The 27384-nt window shown below is 45.3% G+C and overlaps 1 protein-coding gene across 1 annotated transcript in view; it reads left to right on the forward strand.

Moving 5' to 3' along the window:
• Positions 1-1496: 1496 nt before the first annotated feature.
• Positions 1497-27384, forward strand: part of GPC4 (glypican 4) — a 109225-nt gene continuing 83337 nt past the window's right edge. The window contains exon 1 of the mRNA XM_073358517.2: positions 1497-1917. Within this exon, the coding sequence (XP_073214618.1) occupies positions 1743-1917 (175 nt within the window). The 5' untranslated portion in view covers positions 1497-1742. The remainder of the gene's footprint in view (positions 1918-27384) is intronic.

Here is a 27384-nt window from a genome sequence, read left to right on the forward strand (position 1 = left end):
ACTCATTCCTGGTCATACTGAAATATGCAGTTTCCAACTGTACCTTGGGGTGAAGAAAGGTGTTACTTGCCTGTACGGCAATCTATTATTATGTAATACAGTAGCAATAAGGGTATATTTACACAGCTTGCGGAAACGAGCCTCCTAGCCTGGGTCAATAGGTTCAATGAGCAAAGCCTGGATGTACTAGGCATTGTACAGACTTCTAGTAAGGAACAGGCACTGCCCTGAAGTGCCTGCTATCTAGTTAAGACAAATAAAGGGTGGAGGGAGGAAGGAAGGAGCCTTACTGACATTTTACAGAAGAGACACTGAGGAGTTCAAAGACTAAGTGACTTGCCCAAGGTCACACAGAAGGACCCTGGCAGAGCTGTGAACTGGACCCAGCACCAGCCTATGGCCTTGTACACCATTGTCTGTAACAAGGGCATTGTCATAAATATCATATTGATGGAAATGCTTTGCATGTATTGTACCTTTCACCAGAGGAGCTCAAAATGTTCTATGATGCTGGGTATTATTGTAAAAGAATTGGGGGTTTTTTGGTCCTTTTAGGAATTCTCTTTATTAATAGAATATATTAGCCTTTGCTGTAACTAGAGTGTTACCCTTTGAACACCACCAGCGTGTAAATGCTTTTTTAAGTTGAGACCCTTATATGTCACATGATCTTTGCAGTAGCATGAAACATTTTAGGTTTCTTTTAGTAAATAAAAGCAAGCAGCAACTACATGGATATAAACTGCCCGTGGAGTGTCCAAGCAGTGGGTGTCAATGTTCAGAGCCCAGTTCCACCTCCCCAACAGAGGAGGGTCCCTGCTAATAAAGCCAGTTTTAATTAATCTTGAGAAAATTTTCACAAGGCAAGCATGCAACTGGGCGTGCTGAGGTTTTCCAACCTGGCAGTGCTCCTGGTCCAGCCTTCCAGCAGGGCTGAGCCAATTTAGGGTTCGAGGTAGAAAACCAGCATTTTCCACCTCAAACCTTGCAACTTGGCTTTAGGTGTTGGGGTCTGTTAGAGTGAGAGCTGGGCCTGAGCCCGGGTGCAAACCTCCCCCAGGCTTGAGAGAGTTTGGATCCAGGAGGCTGGGCCAGCTCCACCTTGCCTAGAGCCAGGCCAGAGCTGAGACCTCCTGGTCCAGATCCAAAGCTGGCGGGGCCCCCGGCCTGGTGTCCCGGCTGGATCCACGGGATGGGGCGGGGCCCCAGCTCCAGGCCCCCCCTGGGGCTCTGACCCTCCTCCAGCAATCAGGGGTTTTTGCTTTGGGGCTGCGGTTCTGGTTCTGCCCTCCCCTCAAGCCGGAGCCTGAAACTCGGCCCGGGGGAGCAGCCGCAGGGCCAGCTGCCCCAGTCCCAGGGGGCGCACACACACCCACCCACCCCCTTAGCTGCCCCCCCCGGCTACTCCGGAGTCACGCCGCGGGCAGGCTCCTCTCCCGGGGGACGGGCCAGGTAGGGAGCAGCCTTCCCCAAGCAGTGGGAGGGGACAGCCCTGGGCCGGCTCCGGCTCCGGCTCCGCCCTGCCAGGCGGGCGATCCCGGCTCCTGATTTTCCTGGGGGCCGGTCCCAGCCCTGCGCGCCCTCCCCTCTCCCCACCTCCCGCCCGGCCCCCGCTTCGCCCAGCGCCGCCGCCGCCGCACGCCGGGCCGGTCAGTGAGCCAGCGAGCGCCGGGCCCGGAGCGCGCCCCGCTGCTGCCCCCGCCCCGCTCGCCTCTTGCTCCCGGGCCGGCTCCCGCTCCACCATGCCCCGGCGGAGCGCCTGCCTGCTGCCCCCGCTCCTGTGCACGGTCGCCGCCTGCAGCCTGCCGCTGCTGCTGCTGGCCGCCGAGCTCAAGTCCAAAAACTGCTCCGAAGTCCGGCGGCTCTACGTCGCCCAGGGCTTCAGCCAGAGCGATGCGCCCAGCCACGAGATCCACGGTGAGGCGGGGGGGGGGGCGCAGGGGAGGGGTTGCATGGGGTGCGGGGGGGTTGCATGGGGTGGGGGGGGGTTTGCAGGGGAGGTTTTCGGGGGAGGGGTTGCATGGGGTGCGGGGGGGCGCAGGGGAGGTTTTCGGGGGAGGGGTTGCATGGGGTGCGGGGGGGCGCAGGGGAGGTTTGCGGGGGAGGGGTTGCATGGGGTGTGGGGGGGCGCAGGGGAGATTTTCGGGGGAGGGGTTGCTTGGGGTGCGGGGGGGCGCAGGGGAGGTTTGCGGGGGAAAGGTTGCATGGGGTGCGGGGGGGTTGCATGGGGTGCGGCGGGGGCGCAGGGGCGCAGGGGAGGTTTGCGGGGGAGGGGTTGCATGGGGTGTGGGGGGGCGCAGGGGAGATTTTCGGGGGAAAGGTTGCATGGGGTGCGGGGGGGGCGCAGGGGCGCAGGGGAGGTTTGCGGGGGAGGGGTTGCATGGGGTGCGGGGGGGCGCTGGGGGGTTGCATGGGGTGCGGGGGGGCGCAGGGGAGGTTTGCGGGGGAGGGGGTGCGGGGGGGGCGCTGGGGAGATTTTCGGGGGGGGTTGCATGGGGTGCGGGGGGGTTGCATGGGGAGGTTTTCGGGGGAGGGGTTGCATGGGGTGCGGGGGGGGCGCAGGGGAGGTTTTCGGGGGATGGGGTTCGGGGGGGGTTGCAGCGATGCGCGTCGGGGGACACCCGCAGCCGGGGTCCGGGGGGGGGGGTCCGTTCCCATGGTGGCTCCGGGCTCCTTCCCTTTGTCAGCCCGGGCTTTGCTCCTCGGCTCCGGGATTCCTCTGCCCTCGCTCAGGAGCGTTCCCAGCGAGCCGCCGAGCGGCGCGGGGAGGCTCCCGGGCAGGCTTCGCCTCCCCCCCGCAGGAGAGCCGTGCAGGAAGAAAGTTGCTTAGGAGTGTGCAGGGTCTCCCCGCCTCCCCTTCATGTTCTTAAATCGCTGAGGGGAGGGTGGGGGGTGGTGTTGTTTTTTGTCTAAGGGGCATAATCAGGCCCCAGCTCTTTGCATTCAGGAAATACTCGGCGGTGGCAAATGAGTTGGTAGCTCTAAACTGTGTGGTTATAATTCCACCCTGCAAAGGTAGGGAAACCCACGCCAGGAAAGAGAGAAAAAGCGGGGGGGGCGCTTCTCTGCCTGCAGAGTGGTTTGAAAGCTGAGTCAAAACCAGCCAGTGGAAAAAGCTTGAAGAATGTGGACAGAATTCAGGAAGGTATTTTGAAAGATTTTTCTCCTGACCTTCGGGTTAATTGCACACGCAATTACGGGCATTTGAAAAGACGGATTGCAGGAAATCTTAATCTTTGTTTGGAGATAGTCATGCAAATGAGGAAAGTCTAGTCCTGCTCAGGTTTTTGCACTTGAGGTGTTTAGAGAGAGCCCTTTTGCTGGGGGAGGGGGGGTATTTACGAAGACTTTTTTGCGCCGGGATATTTTGTGAGGAATTCCCAAATCTCTTTCACCCCCCACCCCTTACTACATGATTTAAAGCAAATTGTGAGGATGAATTTATGGATGAAATCTGTAATAATTGATGCCATGAAACCATGTCCAGTCCACACTGGGTTTGGGTTCTTGACTCCAAAGTGCTTCAGAAAATCCTTAATCTTGGTTCTGACAGCAACAGATTTAAGAAATGTTCCAGGAGTTTTGAGAACTACACTTCCTTGCAGTTAGTAAGAGCCTTTCCCAGTTTAACCGTGGTGAGGATGGAGGAGAGAAAAGAAATGAAGACTTCAGTGATTTCAGAGTCCCTGGAGTGGTTTCAGAAGGAAATAACGGAGTAGGATTTTGTGCCCACAGAATGCTAAATCCCACCATTTTTACTTAGTAGTCACAGTTTCCTCTAGTTAATGAAGTTCTTTGGGGACTTGGACTAGCAAAGAGAGCAGCTGTTTATTAGACAGCAAGATGACTTTTTCAAATGTGACTGATCAGTCCTCTTTTCCCACATTATGTCACTTTGCTCTACCTTCGCAGTTACCAAATGATTTGTACACAACCGATTAGGTGCTGTTTGCCCTTAAGCTGTCTTTCTTTTAGCAAACTCAGATAGGTGTTGGTGTTGCAACAATTTAGTAATTACTTAGTCCTGAAGGCCCTTTTCAGCCCCTCCCCCAGCAAAAGTGGAGATAGCCAAGATTCACCCTGGAAAGCAGCGAATGCATTTTTTACCCTAGATGCATTTATAAACAGTGTTGGCTTTAAGTTTGTGTCTCATTCTCACACTTCAAAGAGGCAATTCTGTTCGAGTTGCATGATGGCAACAGGGTGGATTTTGAATCCTTGACTCCTCTTCATGAGAAAAACATTAATTGTTGCTCAACTGCTGGCGGTGAATGTACCTGTGTTGTTTTGTCTAGGCAGAAGTCCTTAAAACAAATCAATATGCACAAAATGTCTCTCTGCACTCTATAGACTAAGGTTTCAGTGACCGCATATGAAGTCAGACTGTCCTTTTTTGAAAAATGACATCTCGAGAAACAGTTTTGCACATTGGTCCCCAAATACTTGCCTGTCCAAGGGACAGGAGTGTTATTAGTAGCCAGCAGTAGGAAATGGTAGTTAATGTGCTCACACCCAAAACATTTTATTCTTTTTGTTTCATCCTTCATCTCCCTCCCAGGGCTGCTGCTTTTATTTCCCCTTTTGAATGACCTACTGGACTGCATTCTCCTGAGGAACAAAGGAAGTGCTTTTTTAGCTGGAATCCTTGGGAGACCACCAAAGACTCCAGCTCATGAGCTGCAATTTCGCACTACTTTCAACAATAACAAAAATGCATGACTGAATGGCTCAAAAATGTGGAGAGTTAGAGGCATTCATTTGAGTCTAGGACACTGTCACAACACAGACAGACCCAAGTAAATACCTTTAGACGGCTAATATAGAAACAGGGGTAATCTTTACCATCTCTGTGCCCTTCAAATATGCGTATATTATCCTCTTCGCTGACACAAACTCAAATGATTTCAGTCAGTTGCACTTTTCTGTTGTCAGTGTCGTGAGATGCATTTAGCATACAGCTGTTGGAATCAAATCAGGGGTCTTTTTGCTTCTTCAAGAAATGTTTTAATGAGAAACACCCTCATGCTTTGAGTTAAACTACACTGCTACCGCCCCAGCCCCCTGTGCTTTTCAAAAGGGCTTGCACAAAATAAGGTTGTGTTGATTTAAGATCAGTACTTGGGTCAGTGTAACACTAAGTGTTTGTGCAGGCTTCCCAGAAGCCACTGTATCTTGAGGATTTGACCTCGCCTTCATTTCTATATCATAATTAAGATGATTTGATGTGCTTTGAAGGGTGTCAGGAGTACATCATGCAGACAGGACTTCCATTTGAGGTCCTAACTGGGCTGTCAGCTTGACCCTGTGCTTTTGAAACAAGACGTCAGAGAAACGGGATAATCACACGAGATTATTCAACAAAAAGAGGGTGACCTTGTTCAACTTACTCATCAAAAGTGTTAATTAGGTTATGTCCCGTCTCCCTAAAGATAAATGAAATCACGGCATCAGATCTTATTCGCAAAGCGACAATCCTTGGAAACTTAAACCATAGATGTCATCTTAATGCTAAGCCTATTTAGAGGAGGCAACCAAGAATCTTTTAAAAAATTTTTTTAATGAGTTTTCTGTGAATATTGTAGTGCCTTAAAGGGACAGTACACGTTAAAATCCAGTTAGTTTTAAAGTTAAAACTAGTTTTAGATACTACACCTGCCTAATCTTTGTATTAACCTCCCCCCTCCCCCCCGTTGCTGTTTCAACGTCCCACACAAACAGGGTATACTGAGGTCCCAACCTTGCAGTCGGAGCCACACAAACATATCTTTATATGACCCCTTGGAGCTCCATCCACTGTCATCTTCACTGGGTCTCCCTGCTGGTTAAGGATCTGTCTGCATGGATCTGATGTAGGATTGGGCCCAGGTGATAATTACATGGAAAATCGTGAATGTGACGCGGAGCGCTCTCGTATGAACACAGTGGGTAAAAATAGAGGTTGCAGTCATCTTAGAGACTACTTGTTACGTTTTCAGATAGGGGCAAGTTGTTTTAATTTTTTGTAACTCTTTAAGAGTAAGTTACTTTGGCAAGCTCCTGATATTAATTTGCTTGCTTTAGAATGTACAAGGTGCATATTTTCATCACTCATAAGTGTAGTGAAGAAAGGGAATTGAAAATGCCGTATGCAAAATCTTGGCTACATGGCAAGAACCAAGTTTCAGCAACACAGTAATTTTTATATATAAATCTTTTACCCTGTATCCCATTGGGGTATTTATGAAGACTACTCAGAGTGTTGTCTGCCAGAATGTAACAACTCACTAAAACATGTACGTGGAGGAAGGGATTTAAAAAGGTGTGCTTCGGGGGGGGCAAAATTTTGGGGCTGTGATGTTGGGGTGGTGGTTTACAAAGCACAGAAATAGAGCAGTTTAGTGCCATGCTGAATTTTTATTATTGCAATCAGTTAGGTTATTTTTACCAGTCACTTGCAAACTTCTTGCCGTAGTAGCATAGACAAAGCTTCTGAAATGTTTTCTGAAAGTTGTGGCGTGTGTGGTGTGTGTTTGTTTATTTTTTTTTGTCCTGCCATCTCTACAGTCAAAACAATGGGAGCTTAAACCAGAAGACTCTTAGGCCCTGAATCTTAAAAACACCACACCCAACAACAACCACCCAACTATGTGGCTGCACAGCCCCTGGGGGCTCAGGGACTCAGTCAGCTGCAGGACTGGGGCCTTAAAGAACTGCTGTGTTGAGTTTCTGCTGGAGTCAATTCTGCACCCAGTTTCAGGATGCCTTAGGTCAGTGATGGGCAGCCTGATGGCGGGCCATGAGTCATTTTGCTGACATTGACTGTCCGCAGGCACGGCCCCCCGCAGCTCCCAGAGACGGGAAGTGGTGCGGGCTGCAGGGACGTGCTGGCTGCTGCATCCTGGAGCTCCCGTTGACCGGGAATGGGGAACCTCAGCCACTGGGAGCTGCGGGGGGCCGTGCCTGCGGACGGTCAACGTCAGCAAAATGTCTCGTGGCCCACAATCAGATTATCCTGATGGGCTGCATGTGGCCCGCGGGCCGCAGATTGCCCACCACTGATGGGTGCCTTGGAGGAGTGAAACAGAGATTGGGTTGTGAAGTTTGTCTAGGTTTATTTTGGTGGTTTGATATTGTTCTCAGCTCATCTGGCTGAGCGCCTAATTGGCACTTTCAGCAATTGTTAAAATTAAGGATGATCAGTTAGCAGTTATTAAATTAGTATAATTCTGTCAAATAAAGCACATGAAACTCACATTCTTAATAGACGTGCATATAAAATGGTTCTCTAACTTAGTAGTGTGTCATGCCTGATGTATATATTCTCACCGTATTTATGTCCCATGGGAGAACTAGGCAAGCTTGCTTAATTGCTCTTTTTCTCCATGTCTTCTAACTAAAACAGTCAAATTCTACCAAACAATTTTTCCCCTTTTTTTAATCTGCAACATTTTATTCTACATGATATTAATATTCACTGGGTATTGCTTGTTCATATTTACCTAGGAGTTGGATCTAAACTTGGTTTAGACCAAGTTTAGAACCTAATTACAGTATCCATAAATGACAGATTATTATCTATGAACATAGTGTAATCTTTCTTGCTAATGTAAACGGTCATTTCCTTTCAGCAGGTAATATGAAGTAATACTTGTAAGAATTTTGCTGCTGACCAATTCATATTTGCTTAATGCTCGGTAAAAGCTGTAGAGTGGAATATATGGAACTTGCTTTTTATGTTAACTACCTCCTTTAGATGTAACAAAATGTGACATAAAAATATTTATGGAGGCATTCCATGATTCCCTCTGTAGATGGCTCTGCTCTGTGGAATTGTATCAATGAGATTTTTAACACCCTATTCCAGATCCCACCTGTCGCCCCAACAGTGCTGTTGCTGTCTTGAAACTTACGGTAGGAGTAATATGTAAAACATCTATTCTGTTACTGGACACCCCAGTAATTGTGGGATTAGGACTCTCCCTTTGATACTGACAGAAATGCCAGTTTATGAAACTTGTTCTTTACATTTAAAATAAAAGGTGGCTCAGAGAGAACACAGACTGTAATTCACTCGTGGCTTTACCGATGACACACATCACAAGAGTGCAGTTTGAGTATAGTGGGAATGGATGGGAAGCCCTGAGAGCGAATGCAGTCCTGTACTCAGCCTGCGGCCATGTGTTTATAATATATACCTTTCATATATTTAAAAAAAAAAACAACCTAAAATTTCCATGTCTATCCTTAGTTTTGCCTTTTCCTTTTTATAGTAATACTAATGGCCACCACTGTATTTTCCGGTTCACAGAGAAACTGGTAAAGGTGGTTCACTGTGTAATGTTCAATGTGAGAAATAAGAATGATGGATGGATGAATGTTCTGAGGCTCATGGTGATGTCAGATCTAGGTACACTCTGCACAAATCAATTCTGGCGTGTATTTTGTTGGTGCAGTCCGACAGTGATCCATTTCTGAAAATGTAAAGCCGTGGCCTGAAGGTTGTCAGGGATAGAATTCTTGTAACATGTCCCTTGGACGGGTTCTGTGTCTCGTGCTCTAGAGACCTTCTCCAGTGATTATTTCTAAACCGTCTCTGGCAGGGATGCCAACTTTCCTGTACGTGGCTCATAAAGATGCTGTTGAAGTACAAATGCCTTTTTTTTTTTTTTTTAAATTAAATTTGACCAAATGATACAGATTTTTTTTCCTTTCCTGAGGAAAGGATACTTTATGTTACGATTCTGTTCCTACAGCACGTTGCAAATCTCTTAAGTTCAGACGCTGAAAGTATCGTTCAGTATTGAATTCGTGTGGTTCTAGATGATTGCTATTGGTTAGTATGGCATCGCATTAGAGTAAGGAGGGGTTCTTGCTCCCAGAGTGAGTCACTGCTCGTGGTCGGGGTGGGGGTGATCAGGCTTGTCCCAAGAAGCGTATCAGTGGCTGTGATGGAAAATTGTTTTTTTTGTTTTTTGTTTTTTAATAAGATGTTCTCTTCTCCCTGACCCCTGTTATCAGGTGTGGATGTAAAACTCTTCTGCTCTTCACCTTTTTAATTTTAGGAAGTCATTGGTATAACATGACTAATTTCTCTGTCGTTCGCATTGAACTGTACTTTCTCCACTTCAAGTTTTTGGAGTAGTGTTTTGTTAGACTGCAGCAGTGTGTGCCTTCGCAAACTGCAATGTTAAGCATGTGGTTCACAGGGACTGCTTGCAATGGTCCAGTCTGAGTGGGAGTATCATTTTCCTTGGCAGGCACTTTGTAGAAAGTACTGTTTCTTGTGCCAGAATAAGCAGTCATTATATTCCATGCAATTTATAGTCAAATTATTATTTATTGTTAAAATTGCCTGAAATGATTAGATGTGTCCTTAGATATGTAGCTTTGGTTAAGACTGAATGACAGTGTGCATGAGGCCTCATCTACACAAACAGTGTTTTTTAATATTGTCTTGTAATTTCAAGGAGACTTTCTGTGGCTTTCATATGTCGAGAGGCTTTTTTATCCTCCACTAAAAGTGAACTAGAACAAGGCCAGGACAGTGGCTAAGCACCCGGCATATTACGGCAGAAGCAGGTTTGCAGGCAGCCTTGGGATTCCGCTTGTGTGCACCAGTGGAAGGAAGGGGTGCTTCTTGGACGGTTGAGGACAGTAGTGGTGCTTTGCATTGCAATTTCAGACTCACAGTGGCTGCACGTGAAACAGCATTGCATTTTTGGTGGCTTATTCTTTATAACTGAAGAGGGGAAATGAAGTCAACACAAGACTGTCATTGAATGAGCAGCAGCGGATGGCAATGCTGGAAATACCCTTGAGAGAAGCACCCCCTCTTTCTCACTCATAAAGGCTGTGGGGGGCACGGGTTGAACAATAGCAGAGACCTCCATCCCACACAGCAACCGGCAGGCTGGTGTTCGAGTTGTGGGAGACCCACTTCCCTCTACTGTACCAGTCATAGCAGCTAGTAGGTTTTAGGGTTCAGAATGGCAGGTGAGAGGTTCTCCTCCCTTCCTGCAGCTAGATCGGGGAAGGGGCTTCAAGGTTATCAGTTACATCAGAGCAAGAGGCTAATACAAAAGATAGGGTCCCATAGCAGAGCCCAAGGGCTCAGCCTGATAAGAATCCCAAGGCCTTTCTCCTTCCCAGCAACTTTGGCATTGCCCTAATAGACCTCTGGTTAGATATGCATCTCCACCTGTGGCTAGTAGGTGTTTGGTAAATTTTCTGGAGTACAGCTCATATAAAATGAGTTGTTGGTTTCTGTAGCACACTGGAGTTTACATGGAGGAAAAAACGGCCTTTACAGTTGATACCTTGGTCAGCAGTAGGATGGGTAGAGAAGCCAAGGTTTGAAGGGATGTGGGACTAAGCTGCCTTCTCATTCCTTGAGGGCAGAGTAACTTCGGGATGCCTGTTCCCAATACAGTGCAAGTGGAAACTAAGTACACCCTTTGCACAGTCAGGTAACTGACCATTGGAACGGATTATGGAGGGATGCGTTAAATTCTCCTTCACTTGGTGTCTTCAAATAGAGCTTGGATGGCTTTCTAAAAGAGAGAGACTAGTTCAGTTGCAAGTTGTTGGGTTAGAGGCAGGAGTCTCAGGGTGGTGTTCTCTGACTTGCGTGATGCAGGAAGTCCATCTAGATGATCACAGTGGCTCTGAACCTTAACATCGTAACAACTGTGATTTTAATACATAACTTCTCTAACGTTTGTTAACCCAGCACCTTTCACAAGCAATGACATTTGCTTGAGCAAAAGGGATGGCAGCTATGTTAATAGGCCCCACTTCCTTGGGTACAGAGAAAAGAACTCAACTAGGTACAGTTGGGTAGAGAACTTCTTTTATGAGGACTTCAATGATTTTGTTAATGTTAGTCAGTAGGGGTAATGATCTCTCAACATTTTTCACATTCTTTGTGCTTTTCTCTTGGGATTATGAAGGTAACTCCCCTCTGTTTTTTTTTTTTTTTTCTTTTTCTTACCCAAATCCCTAAAATATCCATTGTACTTTGCCAGGTTCCCTTGCGGCATTCAGCCCATTGCCTGGGAGACGACGCAGTTCGCTGTAATCGGTGCATTTAGGTCTGTATTGTGAGCAGCCTTTGCACAGCTGGGTGGGATGGGGGTTTTGTGCCTGCATGGCACCATAAGCACTAGCCACAAAAGGCCCCAAGCAGGATGGAGTATAACAAGGAGGGAGGGGTGAAATTAGGCTAAATAGCGAGTCTTCACAGTGAGATCTATGTAATTGGAGTCCCCCAAGAGAAATAGGAAAATCCCAATGCCTGAGAATCTTAAAGCTAGACTGGAAAAAGCAGAGTATGAGAGTAAATTAGGGAACTATCCTGCACTGGCTGGAGAATGGACCAGATGCCCTCAAAGGACTTCTCTATCTTTACATTTAAAAGAAGCGAGAGGGAACGCACTGTCTGAGTATTGTGTAATTGTGGAGATGGCAGCATGCTTGCATCTCTTTAAATAGATATTGTGAGCGTGTATATGATGTATTTTTTAGGGTTCCCCAATACTGATTTTACTATAAAAACAATATTTTGGTGCCTAACTTTTCAAAGTGAAACAGATTTTTCTGGACTCGAGAAGGGTGTAGGAAACGAAATACTTCAGCCTTTTTTTTTTTTTTTTTTTTTAGGTGAGCAAAATACGTCTCTTCAACCTTGGCAATGCACCTTTTTATAGAAATTTTATCTACTGTTGAATTTGCAAACCAGAAAGAATAAATCGTATTTGTGTTCATAGTAACTGACTTTGACTTTCTTGAATGTGCCCTTTATCGCTTTAGATAAGGGAATGCCTTCAGACAAAAGCAGTTGCTCCAGAATGAAACATTTTGAGGAAGTATTTCTCTTCACGTTGACCAATTGAGAAAATGAGAATTGTCTGGTTTTTTAAGCAAATGCAGATGGGTGCAAACAATGACAAAACGTGTAAAATATTTTCTAGCAGTTTGTGGGACTAAGGATTCTTTTTATAGAGAATACCCTGAAGTGTTCAGAAAGTGAAAAGTCTGTGAGACTTCCACATTGTCAACATTGCGTGTTCATTTTAATGCTGCTGGTTTTTCGTGTATTCATAGGAAATTGGCTTTGGTAATTGAATTTCTAAAGAACCACAGTAACCAATAGCTGTTTTCTTCTAAAGGTCACTGTTGGGTTAGTGAATATAGTAAGTACTGTATTTAACTCCTCATGGTGTACTGCTCCTCCAGAAATGTTGACCTAAATTTTCAAAAGCGATGAATGATTTTGAGTGCCCAACTTGACACACCTGAAAGGGACCTGATGTTGCAGAAAGCACTGAGTCACACGTTATAAAAATCTGTCTGTGCCCTCAAAAATTGATGCACCCCTACTAATGAAAATTTGGTCCATAAAGACTTTACCAATTCTTTTGAATGGAGGTGAAATCAAATGTCTGCTTGTTCCACTACGCTGACTTATCCCATCACAACACCTTTGTGCCCCGCCAGTATTGTCTTCACACAGTTCTGTAACGTCTCTGTGTGTCCGATTCTGTAGGAACAGTGGCACATCTGGTTTTCTTTAAGCCTACAAAACATGATGTGTGTATGTTTTGTGTGGAATTAGTGGTGTCCCACTGAATACACCTTAATGACCTGATGTGCACTGGAGCTGTTCTGAAGGTAGGCAGGTCCGAGGGTGGGTTATTGCTCCACTAGTGAAAGAACAAGAACAGAGTGAGTGCTAATTAAATGTGTACAGTAGAGAAGAGGAGTGCTGCTTGTCCTCCATGTAATGGGCACCCCAGATACTTTGCCTGTGGGTTATTGCACGTGGGAGAGCTCACTGTAGCAAGTATTCAAGCTTCTTCCCTTCCAGAATGGTATGGGAATAGCCGCTATTGAACATAGTGGACAAACAGCTGAGCATGGGTGAGAACTTGGATTGATGGCAGTGTTTTGCAAGGGGGATAAGAAGACAGGATTTTTTATGGAGCCAAAAATAAAAAGGCATCTAAAACAAAGGTCCAAAGACAGCTAAAGGCACCACTCTACTTTCCGTAGTTTCAAATGGCAATTATTTGTTGTGTGTGTGTTTAAATGCAATGGATTTAATGTTCTCCTAACAGTTCCACGTACCGTAGGAGTTTAAGGGATTTGCTAGCCAAGGAATCTAATTTTACGAAAGTATAAGTTGGAATCTTCACTTGGTGGTTTCAACAAATTGGTATCGAAAATTCCACATTCCGGGTCTCAATGGGAGGTTGCAAATCATGCTCAGCTGATGCTGCGGGTTCTAATAATGGCATTTTAAAAGATTACATGGATTTCAGTATGAATGTTTCACTCCTTTATACTGTCCTTTGTGGGCTTGCTTTTTTTTTTTTTTTAATGGTTGAACCTGGTTCGATTCAGCATTCTTGGAACATATAGACCACATCAGGATTTACCGGCTGGAATGAAGTTACTAGTCCTCCTAAAAACATGAGACTCTTGTTTGAATGTCTTTATAACCAATTGGCCAGAAATAGTCTTTTTACTAGGAATACTTTTTTTTTTTTTTAAAGGAGGCTTTATCCATAGAAGATTAAAGAGTAAGTAGATGCACTCTACTCAAAATGAGCATTGTTAAAAGGAGCTAAATTTGGCTATAGATTTGGCCATTTGGTAAATTAAAGATACAGCTGTTTCCTCTCCTGCAGTTATAAATGCAAACTCTTGGGCCATTCCAATACAACAAAGAAGGTGAGAAGTTATTTAGTCAGGGAGACTGGAGCAGTTGTGAACTTGTTACAAAATAATTCTGCATAAACTGCAAACACACACTAAAATGTACAGTAAAGTGGTCATGACAACAGTGCCTGTTGTCTTAGTGTGCTTGTACAGTATATATTTTGGCTACCGCAGAGATTTGCTCTCTCCCCTTCCTCCCCCCCCCCCCCAAAAAAAAGTCGGTCTGAGGTTAAGCCTAAACTTCATACAAGAAGAACACTGAATTTATTTTGAGCCAATTGTTCCAGTCTACAAACGCAGGCCATCTTTAGGGGAATTGTCACTGTGCAAGACAGCTATGGGAAGCTCATTCCAGGGAAGGGACTGTGAGATCAGAAAAAAACTCTGTAAAGGGGTTCACTCGCTGCGGGAACGTCTCATTGTGGCCAGGTCTCTCTTCCGTAACTCAGCCCTCCAGCCAGGTTGCAATATTTATGTCCTTCCCTGTTGGGGTAACAAAGTTTGACATAATAGTCTAATGCCTTTACAACAGGTCTTTCGCATCAACTCTGGGACCCATGATCTAGGCATCCTCTTGGCATGTCCTTGTGCCCTTTGGTCATGGGGCTTTATGCCACTTTCCCAGTGGCTGGTAGGGGAACCCCAGACACTCCCTCTACACTGGATTCCAGCCCAGGGATCCTGTAACCAGCTGCCAAGGTCTCCACAGTCCTACTCTGGGCTTCTTCCTACTCAGCCTTTCTCAGGATTTCTTCCCCACATCTTCTCTGGGTTGACCCTTCTTTCAGGGCTAGGATCCCAGGCCTTACTCTCCCCTCTCCACCGTCCTGGGTTTAGTGCTCATCACCTCTCTGTTCCCAGAAAGTGACTGCAGATTCCTTCCCTGTGTCCCTCTTCTGCTACAAACTTCCTCTCTGTATAATAGGTCGTTTGCAATGGTGCTGCAGCCGTGTTGGTCCCAGGATATTAGCGAGACAAGGTGGGTGAGGTGAGCTTTTGAGCTCCCCAGAGCTCAGAGGTCACCTGAAGACGATGTCTGTGTAGCTCGCAAGCTTGTCTCTTTCACCAGCAGAAGTTGGTCTAAAAAAAAAGGATATTCCCTCCCGCACGTTGTCTCTCTTTATGTTAACCAGCCTGCTGCTGCTCAGCTGGGCTTCGTGTTCAGTTAAACCTGGCACTCCCTCCAGGTGCAGCCAGGTACCACAATTGATGCCTCAGGCCCACATTAACCCCGTCAGGGCCTGTGTAGGGCACACACCCCGTCATACTTTGTCATTCATTGTCCTGACTGAGAGAAATAAAGTATTCTGTGTTCTCTCATAGGGCCCTTTCCTTGTGGGGAACCATGATGGTTGCATTGAGAGCCTTTTGAGCAAGATGTAACAAATGCGGAGATGCTAGTCTCTGCACAGTTCCCACATGGACATGAGCTTCCCCTTATAAATCCAACCTTGAGCCCCACCTGTCTTCACCTAAACCACACCAATCCATTGGAAATGTTTTAGTTTGATCACGAGTTATTGGCCTTGATGCAGGAATTGGTGGGTTAAGCGCAATGGCCTGTTCTGAGGAGGAGATGATGATCAGAATAGTCCCTTAAGATCGCAGCCTGGAGTAGGTTTGTTTTGGCAAATTTGAGGCCTGTCAGAGAAGATGTTGGGAGCTATAGTGGGTTTAATATAGATCTTCAGTTTTTGTTTTTAAGTTTTTCATCTCCTCAGTGGCTTGACCATTCACCTCAGACTGGCCTAGTCTCTTCCTTGGATTTCAGTGTGTGGTGTTTTGTTTTAGACTTAAGTGTGTTTTTGTGAACTTCATAAAGTCCATATGCCCCAATGGGTGCTCAAATAAATTGGTTAGTCTCTAAGGTGCCACAAGTACTCCTTTTCTTTTTGCGAATACAGACTAACACGGCTGTTACTCAGAAAGTCTGTGTGAGTAGTGCGGGTTTCCGGGAGCTCTTCCTGGCCCGAATGCAGACTGCCACAAAGGTGGGGACAGTAGACAAGGAGGGGAGCATGTTTGTATGTGGAAGGTAGGAATAAGGATAAAAGCAGCCAATGAGCAAAGAAAAGCAACTTAATCCAGGGGTTTGGGTAAATGGAGCCACCATTTCAGATTTCCAAGGGTTTTCCTCCTTTGGGTTTATTTTGTGGGAGATGGCTGTCCTTAATTTGTTACTTTTTTCATAGCCGTTTGCCTCAAAGAAGGTAATGATTGAATGGAGCAGGGCTGGAGCAGCCAAGGACCTGTCCTCACTAGGGTGAAAGGTGTGATTTTTAAAATGTGGTAGCTATTAGGTTTTAAAATTCTACTGTAGATTGGGCAAATTGTAGGGTTACTTGGCACCACTGGGCACCACTCCACTTCAAGTTAATCTCAACCAGCTAACACCTGTTAAACTATAGCGGGGAGGATCCGTGTTAGGAAGGGAAGAGAGAAGAAACTCATGGTGTATGAAATGGGCAGAAACCAGCATACAGGTGAGGAGTAAGCACTGTATGCCATTGATTTTTATTTATTTTTCCTTAATCTGAACTCCCCATTGATTAGAGTGTGTGGTTCTGATATAAAATTGTTGGCACCATAAGACCCTACATTTTTCTTCTTTTTTGCCCAGTGGAAAAATAAATGTTCCAGCAGCATTTCCAGTCATGATTCAGTTCTATTTACATAACAATTCTGGTTTGCTTACAGTCGCTCTCATAATGAGATCACTTTCCTTTAGTGCAATCATTTGTTGATTGAGTTCTGCATACTCCCATCTCCTCTCTCTGCTCTCGAACTTTCGTGTCTCAAGTGAAAGGATGTTACTTTTTGCTTGCTGGTCAGACAATCTGTAAGTGCTTTTGAGTCTTAACCTAACTCCCAAAAAACCCTGGCTAAAAGCTCAAAACTTTTAACTGGGGGAGAGGAAATAAGTTTGATATTGTTTTAAGCCAGTGGTTCTCGACCAGTGATATGCGAACCCCTAGGGGTACACAGAGGTCTTCCAGGGGATACATCAACTCATATAGGTTAGTGTTTCTCAACCTGGGGGTCATGAGATGGGGTGTTGCAAGAGCAGGGCCGGCATTAAGGGGTGGTAAGCAGGGTGCCCTGTGAAGCTAAATGACATGCTTCAGCCCTGGACGGCAGGGCTTGGGCTTTAGACTCCTGAAAGGGGTACAGTAGTCTGGAAAGGTAGCGAAGCACTACTTCAAGCAATTTCTGCAAGACCCAGGTATAATTGCAGAGAATAATAGTGAATTATATGGAGTTTAGTGTTAAATCCACTTCACGTAATTTTTCAGTGCAGTTCTAATCCCTTTATAATAAATTCGGTTTTAGCTCCTGTCAATCAAGAGGAAATCCACTGACAAATTTCATCAGCATGTAGGAGGACAGTCTGGTAACATTATTGCTGAGATCCACAGTTTCAGAAACACTAATCTTTGACAGTTAGCGTACATCGTGACTGCTGGACTAGCTTTTACAGCTTGGCCTTGATATAGTACTTGTGTGCTCGCCGTATCTGAAGAATTTTGAATGGTGGTGTTATGCTATGGGTTACGATTTGTAACCTGCAGCCAGAAAGTGTAAACAGAAACGGCGCTTAGTTTAGACAGAGATAGGGTAAAAATCTAAAATAGCTCATTTATTATTTTATCTAGTAACTCACTCACTTTACGGTATCTGGAGTGAGACTGTGGAAAGATAGGTTTCTTCATAACTAATGTTTAGAGGCTAAGAATGGCAACAAATGATGGTAAGTGAAAACCCTTTAAACACTGGCTTTTCCCCCCTACCCCCTGGTTTAAATCCTAAAAGGCCTTTATGATTTGAAGCTAAGAGAAGTGCAGAGTTGCAGGGGGTTGGGAAAATGAGATTTTTAACTCCAGTTTTATTTCTTTCTCTTGCAAGGTTTTCAAAATGCCAGTAAACGGGTATCAATGAGTGGGAGTCTTATCAAGGTGCTCTGTACTGTGCCGAGGGGTGGGATGAATCACTTCTGGTGTGGTGGTGGCAGCTGACATAATGTATGTTGTTGGAAAAGCAGATGCAACACTGGAAGTACTTAACTGTCAGTTTTTAAATGACTGCTGGCCTGAATCACAGCAGCCATGCATCTTCCTTCCTTTGGCATCAAATGATCTTTTATAAATATATTTGGAACAACTTGCTGCCTGTGGTAGATTAACAGCTCAACTATTAAAGGGAACGGGTTTTTTTTTTTTCTTTTGAACACTCTGTCTATCTATAATGTACCTCATCTGTTGCTTCAACTCTACTCTCTTGTCTTGTCTGCCACAGTCTCTCTCCTTTCTTATGTAAGAAACTTACTGTCTGCAGTTCTGTTAATGTTTAATAAAAAGTTAGTAACCCGGGTCCCAAGCCTGCAATGAGCTCCGCCTCGACAGAGCACAGTACGAGTTCGGGGCCTCCCAGACGTGTTCCATTTTTCTCTCTGGGTTGATTGCTTTAAGCAGAGTCCCATTTGGTTCCGAACAATCTAATAATGACAGGGTTGAATGCAGAGTTGAAATCTGAGAAGCACAGAGATCCTATGGAGTATTAGTGTGGTATCTTGTTCTGTTGCTGACTCTGGCCATCTGCCCATTCCTGAGAATGCTGATCAATTAAGGAAAGGAACTGCAAACATAAGGGACGGCAGAAATCCATTGGCGGGGAAGGAGAATTGAACAATTATATAGACTCTTTGGCCCCAAATCTGCTTTTTTGCCCCAGGGGAAATTGTGAGCCTCTACACTGGGCATCCGGAGTCACTCCGGTCCAGTGACCCTGTATCTAAACAGGGTAATGGAGAGCACTAATTGTCTCTTTGGTCACTCATAACCTGAGCCTAAAACAAGCTTATTGGTGAATATTAGAAGTGATTTGTGAAATCCTTCATGGGGTGGTGCGTGGTGAGAACCCTGCACAGGATGTGAAGCTGCCAAACAAGGAGAATATTCTTTCCTAATACAGGCCCTGATCCTGCAGGCTGTTTCCCATGGGGGAGCCCCAACGAAAGTCCTAATACTTTGTCAAAGAGTCCGACTGAATGGATACATGTAGTGACCTTGCAGGGATATAGCTAATAAAATTAGTTGAACTCATTCCTCTACTTCTTTAAAGGCTCCTTTTCCATTATAAAGCAGGTGTCATCACACACACATCCTGACTTACCAGAACAGCCAGCCTTTTCAGAGATCTGAAACTCAAGGTAGCTACCAGGAGAGCTGCCGATAATACCTGAGTGGAGGTGGGACTGCTTTTATACTTTACGTCTTATCTGTTGCCGTATCAGTTCCTATAATGCTGTATGTAAGTAGCTCAGTCTGTCTCATGTGTCTGGAAACAGAGTATCCAGTGTTCAAAGCATTTTATACATGAGAGTATGATCATTAATTTCTTGTCTTTATAGCTTTTCTGCAAGAGTGAAAACCTAACAGGAAACTGAAAAAAACAGTTCTGGCGAGTAAAGGTTAATTTCTGAAGAGCAAAATATGCACTAAAGGATAAATGAGATTTCCTCCTTGTTAGTGAATTATAGCTTTAAAATATTCACATTCTTTCCTGAAAGATTTAGGAATAATTATACAGCACTTAAAGGCCAGGCATTGTCAGATAAACTTAACAACACTATAATTTGTACTCGAGGCAGAGTTTCCTGTGAATGATAGCTTTGTTTAATTTGATAATGCCACTTCAAAATGTGTGCTGGTGAGGAGCTGTCAGGTAAATTGAACCTGTGAATTTGAGACGACATTTTGTATATACACTAAAAACTCCTGTTCGGCTAACCCTTCGCACTGGGCAGCCTTTTGTTGACTGCTCCAGGTTATCCTTTCCTGTACTTTACCACGAACCGTTAACTACCTGAGTGAAATGCATTGGGCTGGCTTCTCCCGTGTATTGTATAAGCTCCCTTGTGCTACCCTGGGATATTTTTCGACTGTGGTTTTTGAGTTTGAGGACAGGAACGCTGAATAGGCTCAGCACACATACTTTATTTCCATTACCCAAAGTAGGAGTCATGCTTAGTTACAGCCAGAGACACTTCAGCAGCTCTGGGGATAACAAGATAGCTGACGGACTGGAATGCAGATTTATCAGGGGCAAAAACGGACAAAATTCCTCATTCTGATTCTTTTTATATAGGCCCTTCATTCTCTAGCACGCAACAAGCGTTAACCCTTTGTGCTGTCCGCCAGTACTATTGGTAGGCATGTACAGCAGAGCTTAATGTGTGTTTTCTGTGATTAAGCTGTTCTGCCTCAGACAGTGGTTTGGCTCACATTTCTCTGTGTGTGTGTGTGTCCCTTCCAGAACCATTTTAAGGGTTTTTATTTTAAAGAGCAGGTCTTTGCTCCAGATGTCTGGGTGTACAGCCACACAATGTAAATTTTGCTGCATGTTGCCTTTGGACTGGTGGTTAGGGAGGCTACTGGGCAGTTTAAAATAAGAGTTTTGTGGTATGAAATCAACTTCCTTGGGATTTGATTCACGTTTGTTTTGTTTTTTTTCCTTCTGAGCAGAATGGTTTATTGATTTCAGTTACATTTTGACATAGGCTTGTTTTTTGGCCTTTCGTAATACCTGGAAACAACCGGATTTCTTTTGAATAATTGGAGCAGCTTACGCTGTCTGAGACAGAACAGTTTAATCACAGAAAACACATGTTAAGCTCTGCTATACTTTTTTTTTAATTGAGATTCTGTTCTGATATCGTGAGCAATTCACATATAGAAAAACAGATGAAACATGAGAACCCTTCTTTTAAAGTTAAATAGATAGATAAATGACATGGATCAGTGAATCAAAGGAGATAGGTCTGGTAGACTCAAATCAAGCTAAGTATAACTTACCCCCAAGCTGGGAATGTTCAGGTGTGAACTTTAGCTTCAGTGAATTTACAAAATTCTCATTGAGCAACTGCTAGTGGACATGCAAATTCTGCTATGTATTAATCCAGAACTTGAGGCGATAGAGAGGTTCTGGTCTCTCTTCTCTTCATGAGAACATAAATAGCTGTGTGTAAGTGAATGTGTTGTCTTGTGCTCATAGTTATGTTGGTGGTTATGCTTCATGACTGAACGAGGAACAAGGAGAATTGCACCTTTTTCTTTTTTTAAATTATGTCTGTTTAGGAATTGGATGATGCTTTGTGTGCTGGAAAATACTGAGGTGTGAAAACAGCGTGGAACAACATAGGGTCTCCGGTTATGTACTAGTAGCAGGAACAAGAGCTTAAATTGTTTGCTTACCTGAAGGGCATGGGTCAGTTCTTATCTGTGCTTCAAGACTTTTTTTTTTATTCTTAATGCAAATATCTATGCTTCTTGTCATCAAGTGCCAAGGCCAAGAAATCATACTCTTCCCCCTGCTGGGTAAGGGAATGGAGAAACTGATAACAATGAAATTGTTGTGAGTAGTGGATAGAAAATTCATGTTTTACCCCCCCTCCCAAAATGTACTAGTGGTCAGCATTTGGATTCACGTGAAATGAAATTGAAAGCTCTTTGCCCCCCTCCCATTTGGTTGGCTTGCCCCAGTAGCACCCTAAGATAATTTAAGAAGAAGTAACTGTTTCAGGCTTTTGACTGCAACAGCAAACGGCAAGACCAACTTCTGTCATTGAGACAAAAGAAGGAAGAGTTGTTGCAGTGACTGGCAGCAGAATTTCCATTATAAGCCTCTGGTGTCCAGGGTTTATAACTCGGCTATAAAAACCCACTGGGCTGAAACTTGGCATTGGCTTTGCTTAATAAGTGGAAAAAATTGATTTTAGCAGGTGTATAACTATTTCACAGGACCCGTATAACTGGACTATCCTACTCTCTGCTTCATTTAGGTAAACACACTCCTATTAACGATCAATATTTAGCATGGTTAGACCCAGCGCTGCCCAAATAGGGAGCTCACTCTTGTGTGGCGGTAATCTGTGTCTCCCCAAGTGCTACGTGGGTAGAGGCAGTGTAGGGAGAGTAAAGTGATTTGGAGAGACCATATTGTGTATAAACCTTTTTTTTTAATCTCTTTCCAAATGGAAATGTGTTTTAAAGTGGAAAATATGGTGGTTGCGATCAGTCATTCAAGTTGGTGAATCCTGCAGATCTCCTCCCACCCTGCGTGCAATGAGCCGGTGCTGTATGGAAACCCCACCAGTACCATGAAACTGATTAGAGTCACCCTCCTCAGTGGCGGCTGGAATGGTAGCACTGGCTACATTACAAAAACACCACTGTGTAGGAGCACAGATACTAGCATGCTGGGTGGTCCTCCTCTGCCTGTTGGCTAGGACTAGCGATAAATACAGTACTGTAAGTGCTACCAGCAAATGACCTTTTAGACAGCCTCTCCTTCACAGTGGTGTGTGAAAGGAGCAGACTCCTCTTCCCCCCCCGCCCCCCCCTCACATTTTTTGCCTCCTTCCTGAGTTTCCAACTCCAGCTGAGTATCAAGGCCTTGGAAACTGAAATTCAGGGCTGATCCTGAAACAGACTGTACGTTGAGCAGGTCACGGATGGTAGGAAGAGGAGAAGGGCTTGCGTTTTGGGGGCAGAAGTGGGGTGAGGTTCAACTCGCAGTTTAAAAAAAAACCCCAAAAAACGGAAGAAGATCAGTGACTTCCTCTTTTGGGTGTCCTGTTTCTCTGTGCGGTAAGGTGCCTTTCAGCATTGTTTGCGATCAGTTTGTATTATGGCAGTTCCCATGTGCTCAGATCAGGATGACGGACAGTTGACTAGGTGCGGTATAGATGTACAGGAAGATGTGACCCCGTCTGAAGCATTTTACTGTTAGGCCAGCTTGGAGCCCCATTGAGCCATGTCCTGGTGCGATGGGAGGCCTGGGAGTGCAGAGGCCTCTTGTGTAACTGATCTTTGAGCGTTTGTGTCCTGAAAGATGTAGAGATGAGCTCATTCTTACGGCGTTTCCTTTAAAAAAACCCAAACGGATTTTCTGTACTACAATCTTGCTGTAGGCATTTGGGTCTACTCCTTGTGGCAGCTCAATGGATCCATGTGTGATTCAGGACTAGGGCGAGATTAACTTAATAAGTGGTAAAGGTTTGATTCATAATAAACTAATATACTGTCCCAGCAGTGCCATGTAAACAGGCAGGTTAAGAATCCTAGTCCCTTTTCTTGCTGGGAGGGAAGCATTGTCCGATTATGGTTCCACCTTTTCTGGGGTAGAAATAGTCATACTGGAACTGTTCAGACTCTGGCAAAGGCTGTTTCTTGGGAATGTCTTGCTGATCCTGGCCTAAGCTCTGCTAGTGGCCATATACTTGACCTTTCAAATGCACTACCTTCAGAAAGAAAACCCCAAACTTACGGGAATGACAACTCTCCTCATTCTTTATCATGAGTTTGACCATCCATTGCATGACTTCAGCTCTGTTGGCATCTCTTTGGGTATGTCTACACAGCAAAGAAAAACCCGCCAGTTGACTCGGGCTCTTGGGGCTTGGGCTGTGGGGCTGTTTCATTGTTGTGTATTCTTCTGGGCTGAGGCTGGAACCTGAGCTCTAGGATCCTCCCGCCTTACAGGGTCCTAAAGCCTGGGCGCCCGCCCGAGCCCAGATGTCTACACAGTAGTAAAATAGCCCCGTGAGCCTGAGTTGACTGGCACTGGGCCAGCCATGGGTGTCTAGTAGCTGTGTAGACGTACGCTTTGTCTTGTGTCATGTGGATCAGTACATAATTCCCTGCTGGGGTGCTGCTCCCTTCTCTCCTTTTTCTTTTTTAGTTAAAAACTTTTTTTTGGAAGGTCATCTTAAAAATAAATAAAAAAGACAAGTCAACGTGAAAACAAAAGTGGGGCTTTAAACTAGGTTCACCAGGGAAAGGAGACCAAAACCCTGAGGTAAGTGGGGAAGTGGGATACCGGGAGAAAGCACGAGCAGGAGAGCGCAAGAGGGGAGGGCTCCTACCTCATACTGAGAAAGCGGGAGGATCAGCAAGTTATCTAAAGTGCCTATACAGAAATGCAAGAAGCCTGCAAAACAAGCAGGGAGAACTGGAAGTCCTGGCACAGTCAAGGAATTATGATGTGATTGGAATAACAGAGACTTGGTGGGATAACTCACATGACTGGAGTACTGTCATGGATGGATATAAACTGGTCAGGAAGGACAGGCAGGACAGAAAAGGTGGGGGAGTTGCATTGTATGTAAGAGAGCAGTATGACTGCTCACAGCTCCAATATGAAACTGCAGTAAAACCTGAGAGTCTCTGGATTAAATTTAGAAGTGTGAGCAACGAGGGTGATGTCGTGGTGGGAGTTTGCTATAGACCACCAGACCAGGGGGATGAGGTGGACGAGGCTTTCTTCCGGCAACTAATGGAAGTTACTAGATTGCAGGCCCTGGTTCTCATGGGAGACTTCAGTCACCCTGATATATGCTGGGAGAGCAATACAGCCGTGCACAGACAATCCAAGAAGTTTTTGGGAAGTGTAGGGGACAATTTCCTGGTGCAAGTGCTGGAGGAACCAATTAGGGGCAGAGCTTTTTTTGACCTGCTGCTCACAAACTGGGGAGAATTAGTAGGGGAAGCAAAAGTGGAGGAGAACCTGGGAGGCAGTCATCATGGGATGGTCGAGTTCAAGATCTTGACACAGGGAAGAAAGGAGAGCAGCAGAATACGGACCCTGGACTTCAGAAAAGCAGACTTTGACTCCCTCAGGGAACTGACGGGCAGGATCCCCTGGCAGAATAACGTGAGGGGGAAAGGAGTCCAGGAGAGCTGGCTGTATTTTAAAGGATCCTTATTGAGGTTACAGGACCAAACCATCCTGATGTGTAGAAAGGATAGTAAATATGGCAGGCGACCAGCTTGGCTTCACAGTGAAATCCTTGCTGATCTTAAACACAAAAAAGAAGCTTGCAAGAAATGGAAGATTGGACAAATGACCAGGGAGGAGTATAAAAATGTTGCTTGGGAATGCAGGAATGAAATCAGGAAGGCCAAATCACACCTGGAGTTGCAGCTAGCAAGAGATGTTCAGAGTAACAAGAAGGGTTTCTTCAGGTATGTTAGCAACAAGAAGAAAGTCAAAGAAAGTGTGGGCCCCTTACTGAATGAGGGAGGCAACCTAGTGGCAGAGGATGTGGAAAAAGCGAATGTACTCAATGCTTTTTTCACCTCTGTCTTCACGAACAAGGTCAGCTCCCAGACTACTGCACTGGGCAGCACAGCATGGGGAGGAGGTGACCAGCCCTCTGCGGAGAAAGAAGTGGTTCAGGACTATTTAGAAAAGCTGGACGAGCACAAGTCCATGGGGCTGGATGCGCTGCATCCGAGAGTGCTAAGAGAGTTGGTGGATGTGATTGCAGAACCATTGGCCATTATCTTTGAAAACCCATGGCGATCGGGGGAGGTCCCGGACGACTGGAAAAAGGCAAATGTAGTGCCCATCTTTAAAAAAAGGAAGAAGGAGGATCTTGGGAACTACAGGCCAGTCAGCCTCACCTCAGTCCCTAGAAAAATCATGGAGCAGGTCCTCAATGAATCAATTCTGAAGCACTTAGAATAGAGGAAAGTGATCAGGAACAGTCAGCATGGATTCACCAAGGGTAAGTCAGCAGTTCTGCAGGGGGTAGGACTAGATGACCTCCTGAGGTCCCTTCCAACCCTGATATTCCATGATTCTATGTTCTGAAGATGCCAGCCCTGTACTTACAAAAGAATAGCATGACTAATGCAAGGAATATATCCTTTAGAATTGACCTGAAAAGGGCTTAGGGTAGGAATATAGCAGTGAGGAGGGAAATCTATTGGCCTATTTTGAGGGCAGGCTAGTTGTTTACAGGCTGGCTTCCGTAGCTTCCCTAAAGGGTAATGGTGAAACCAAGGTAATGCTAGAGTTCAGCAGGGCTTATGTGCCCAAGCGTGCCTGCTGGCCGGGGGGGGGGGGGTGTGCTTTTCTCTCCCCGTTGGCCTGGGAGGGGTGCTGAGCACAGAGAGAAGATTAATTAAATAGTCTAAAAATCCAGTTTTCCCCCGATATAGCCCCATTTCTTGAAGAAATTCAAAGTACCAAGAAATGCCATTATTACTAGGTTTGCTGTGTGTATTCCAGAACATAAGAATGGCCCTACTGGGTCAGACCAAAGATCCATCTAGCCCGGTATCCTGTCTTCCGACAGTGGCCAATGTCAGGTGCTCCCGAGGGAATGAACAGAACAGGGAATCATCAAGTGATCCATCCCTGGTCACCCATTCCCAGCTTCAGGCAAACAGAGGCTAGGGACACCATCCCTGTCCACCCTGCCTAATAGCCATTGAACTTATCTAGTTCTTTTTTGAACCCTGTTATAGTCTTGGCATTCACAACATCCTCTGGCGAGAAGTTCCACAGGTTGGCTGTGCGTTGTGTGAAAAAATACTTCCTTTTGTTTGTTTTAAATGTGCTGCCTGTTAATTACATTTGGTGACCCCTAGTTGTTGTGTTATGAGAAGGAGTAAATAACACTTTCTTATTTATTTTCTCCACACCAGTCATGATTTTATAGACCTCTGACATATCCCCCTTTTCCAAAAGTCGTCTCTTTTCCAAGCTGAACAGTCCCAGTCTTATTAATTTCTCCTCATATGGCAGCCATTCCATACCCCTAATAATTTTTGTTGCCCTTTTCTGAACCTTTTCCGTTTCCAATCCATCTTTTTTGAGATGGGGCGACCACATCTGCACGCAGAATACGTCCCTGTGACTCCTCGCAAACACCACGGGCTGCAGTGCAGCAAAGGCTGTTAACCTTTGTGTTGAACATTTAGTGCTCTTTGGAAGAGGGGTGGCAAAGGCCTGGTCTACACTTAAAAAGTTTTACTAGTATAACCGTGCTGATTAGTGCTATGTTGTTTTTTTGTTTTTGTTTTTAAACTGACATAGCGGTGCTAGTAAAAGCCTTGGTGTAGATAGTTATAGCTCTTACCGTTAGAAGGCGCTTTATGCTGCTCTAGGTTATTTTGCTTCTCTGAACTGGAATAAGCATGGTGTATTGGTGGTGTACACTTACGCTCATGTAGTTTTACTGCTTTAACTATGCTGGCATACTTAAAGAGCCACCCTTTTAAGTGTAGACGAGGCCAAAGTCTAGGTTTGCAGATGTTAGGAAGCTATCGTGAAAACTGCTCCATCTCTGGGCTCGCTTTTTGAAAGCTACCTTCTTGTATTCGGCTCTCCCAAGTTGACTCTTTCCAAGGTTGCCAAGAAGATAGCGTGCTCATTCTGATTTCAGTGGAAAAGTGCAGTTCCTTGAGTAGCGAGACTTGTGCAAGGACTACAGGGTTTGTTGTTCTTCTGTGGATGGAAGGCAGATGTAATCTTTGACTCGGTTCCTCCTAGTAAGGGGAAGAGTTTTCATGCTGTCCTGGAACTGTATGGGCCCTGTGAGGGTTGGGTTTTGTTGCATGATCCACTTAGCGTGTGAACTCCATAAAGCCACCTTGGACTGTGGGGTGCCCAAAAGAAATATTTCCTCTTTTGTGTACTCGCAGAGCAGCAGCTGTGACTTTCTCTACTCTCCCCCCTGAAAATAAACCTTAGGCTTTTCATTCGGTAAGTGTGCAATGACACACATTTGGTGGGGGGTGGGGGCCTGTCAGTGGCCCTCCCAAATCAGATGAGTGGGGTGATGCAAAAATGACTTCCATTCTGGTTCTGAAGAGCACCAGTGCCTACAAGCTTTGGAGT

The sequence above is a fragment of the Lepidochelys kempii genome, chromosome 9 (genome assembly GCF_965140285.1).
Source record: "Lepidochelys kempii isolate rLepKem1 chromosome 9, rLepKem1.hap1, whole genome shotgun sequence".
NCBI lineage: Eukaryota > Metazoa > Chordata > Testudines > Cheloniidae > Lepidochelys > Lepidochelys kempii.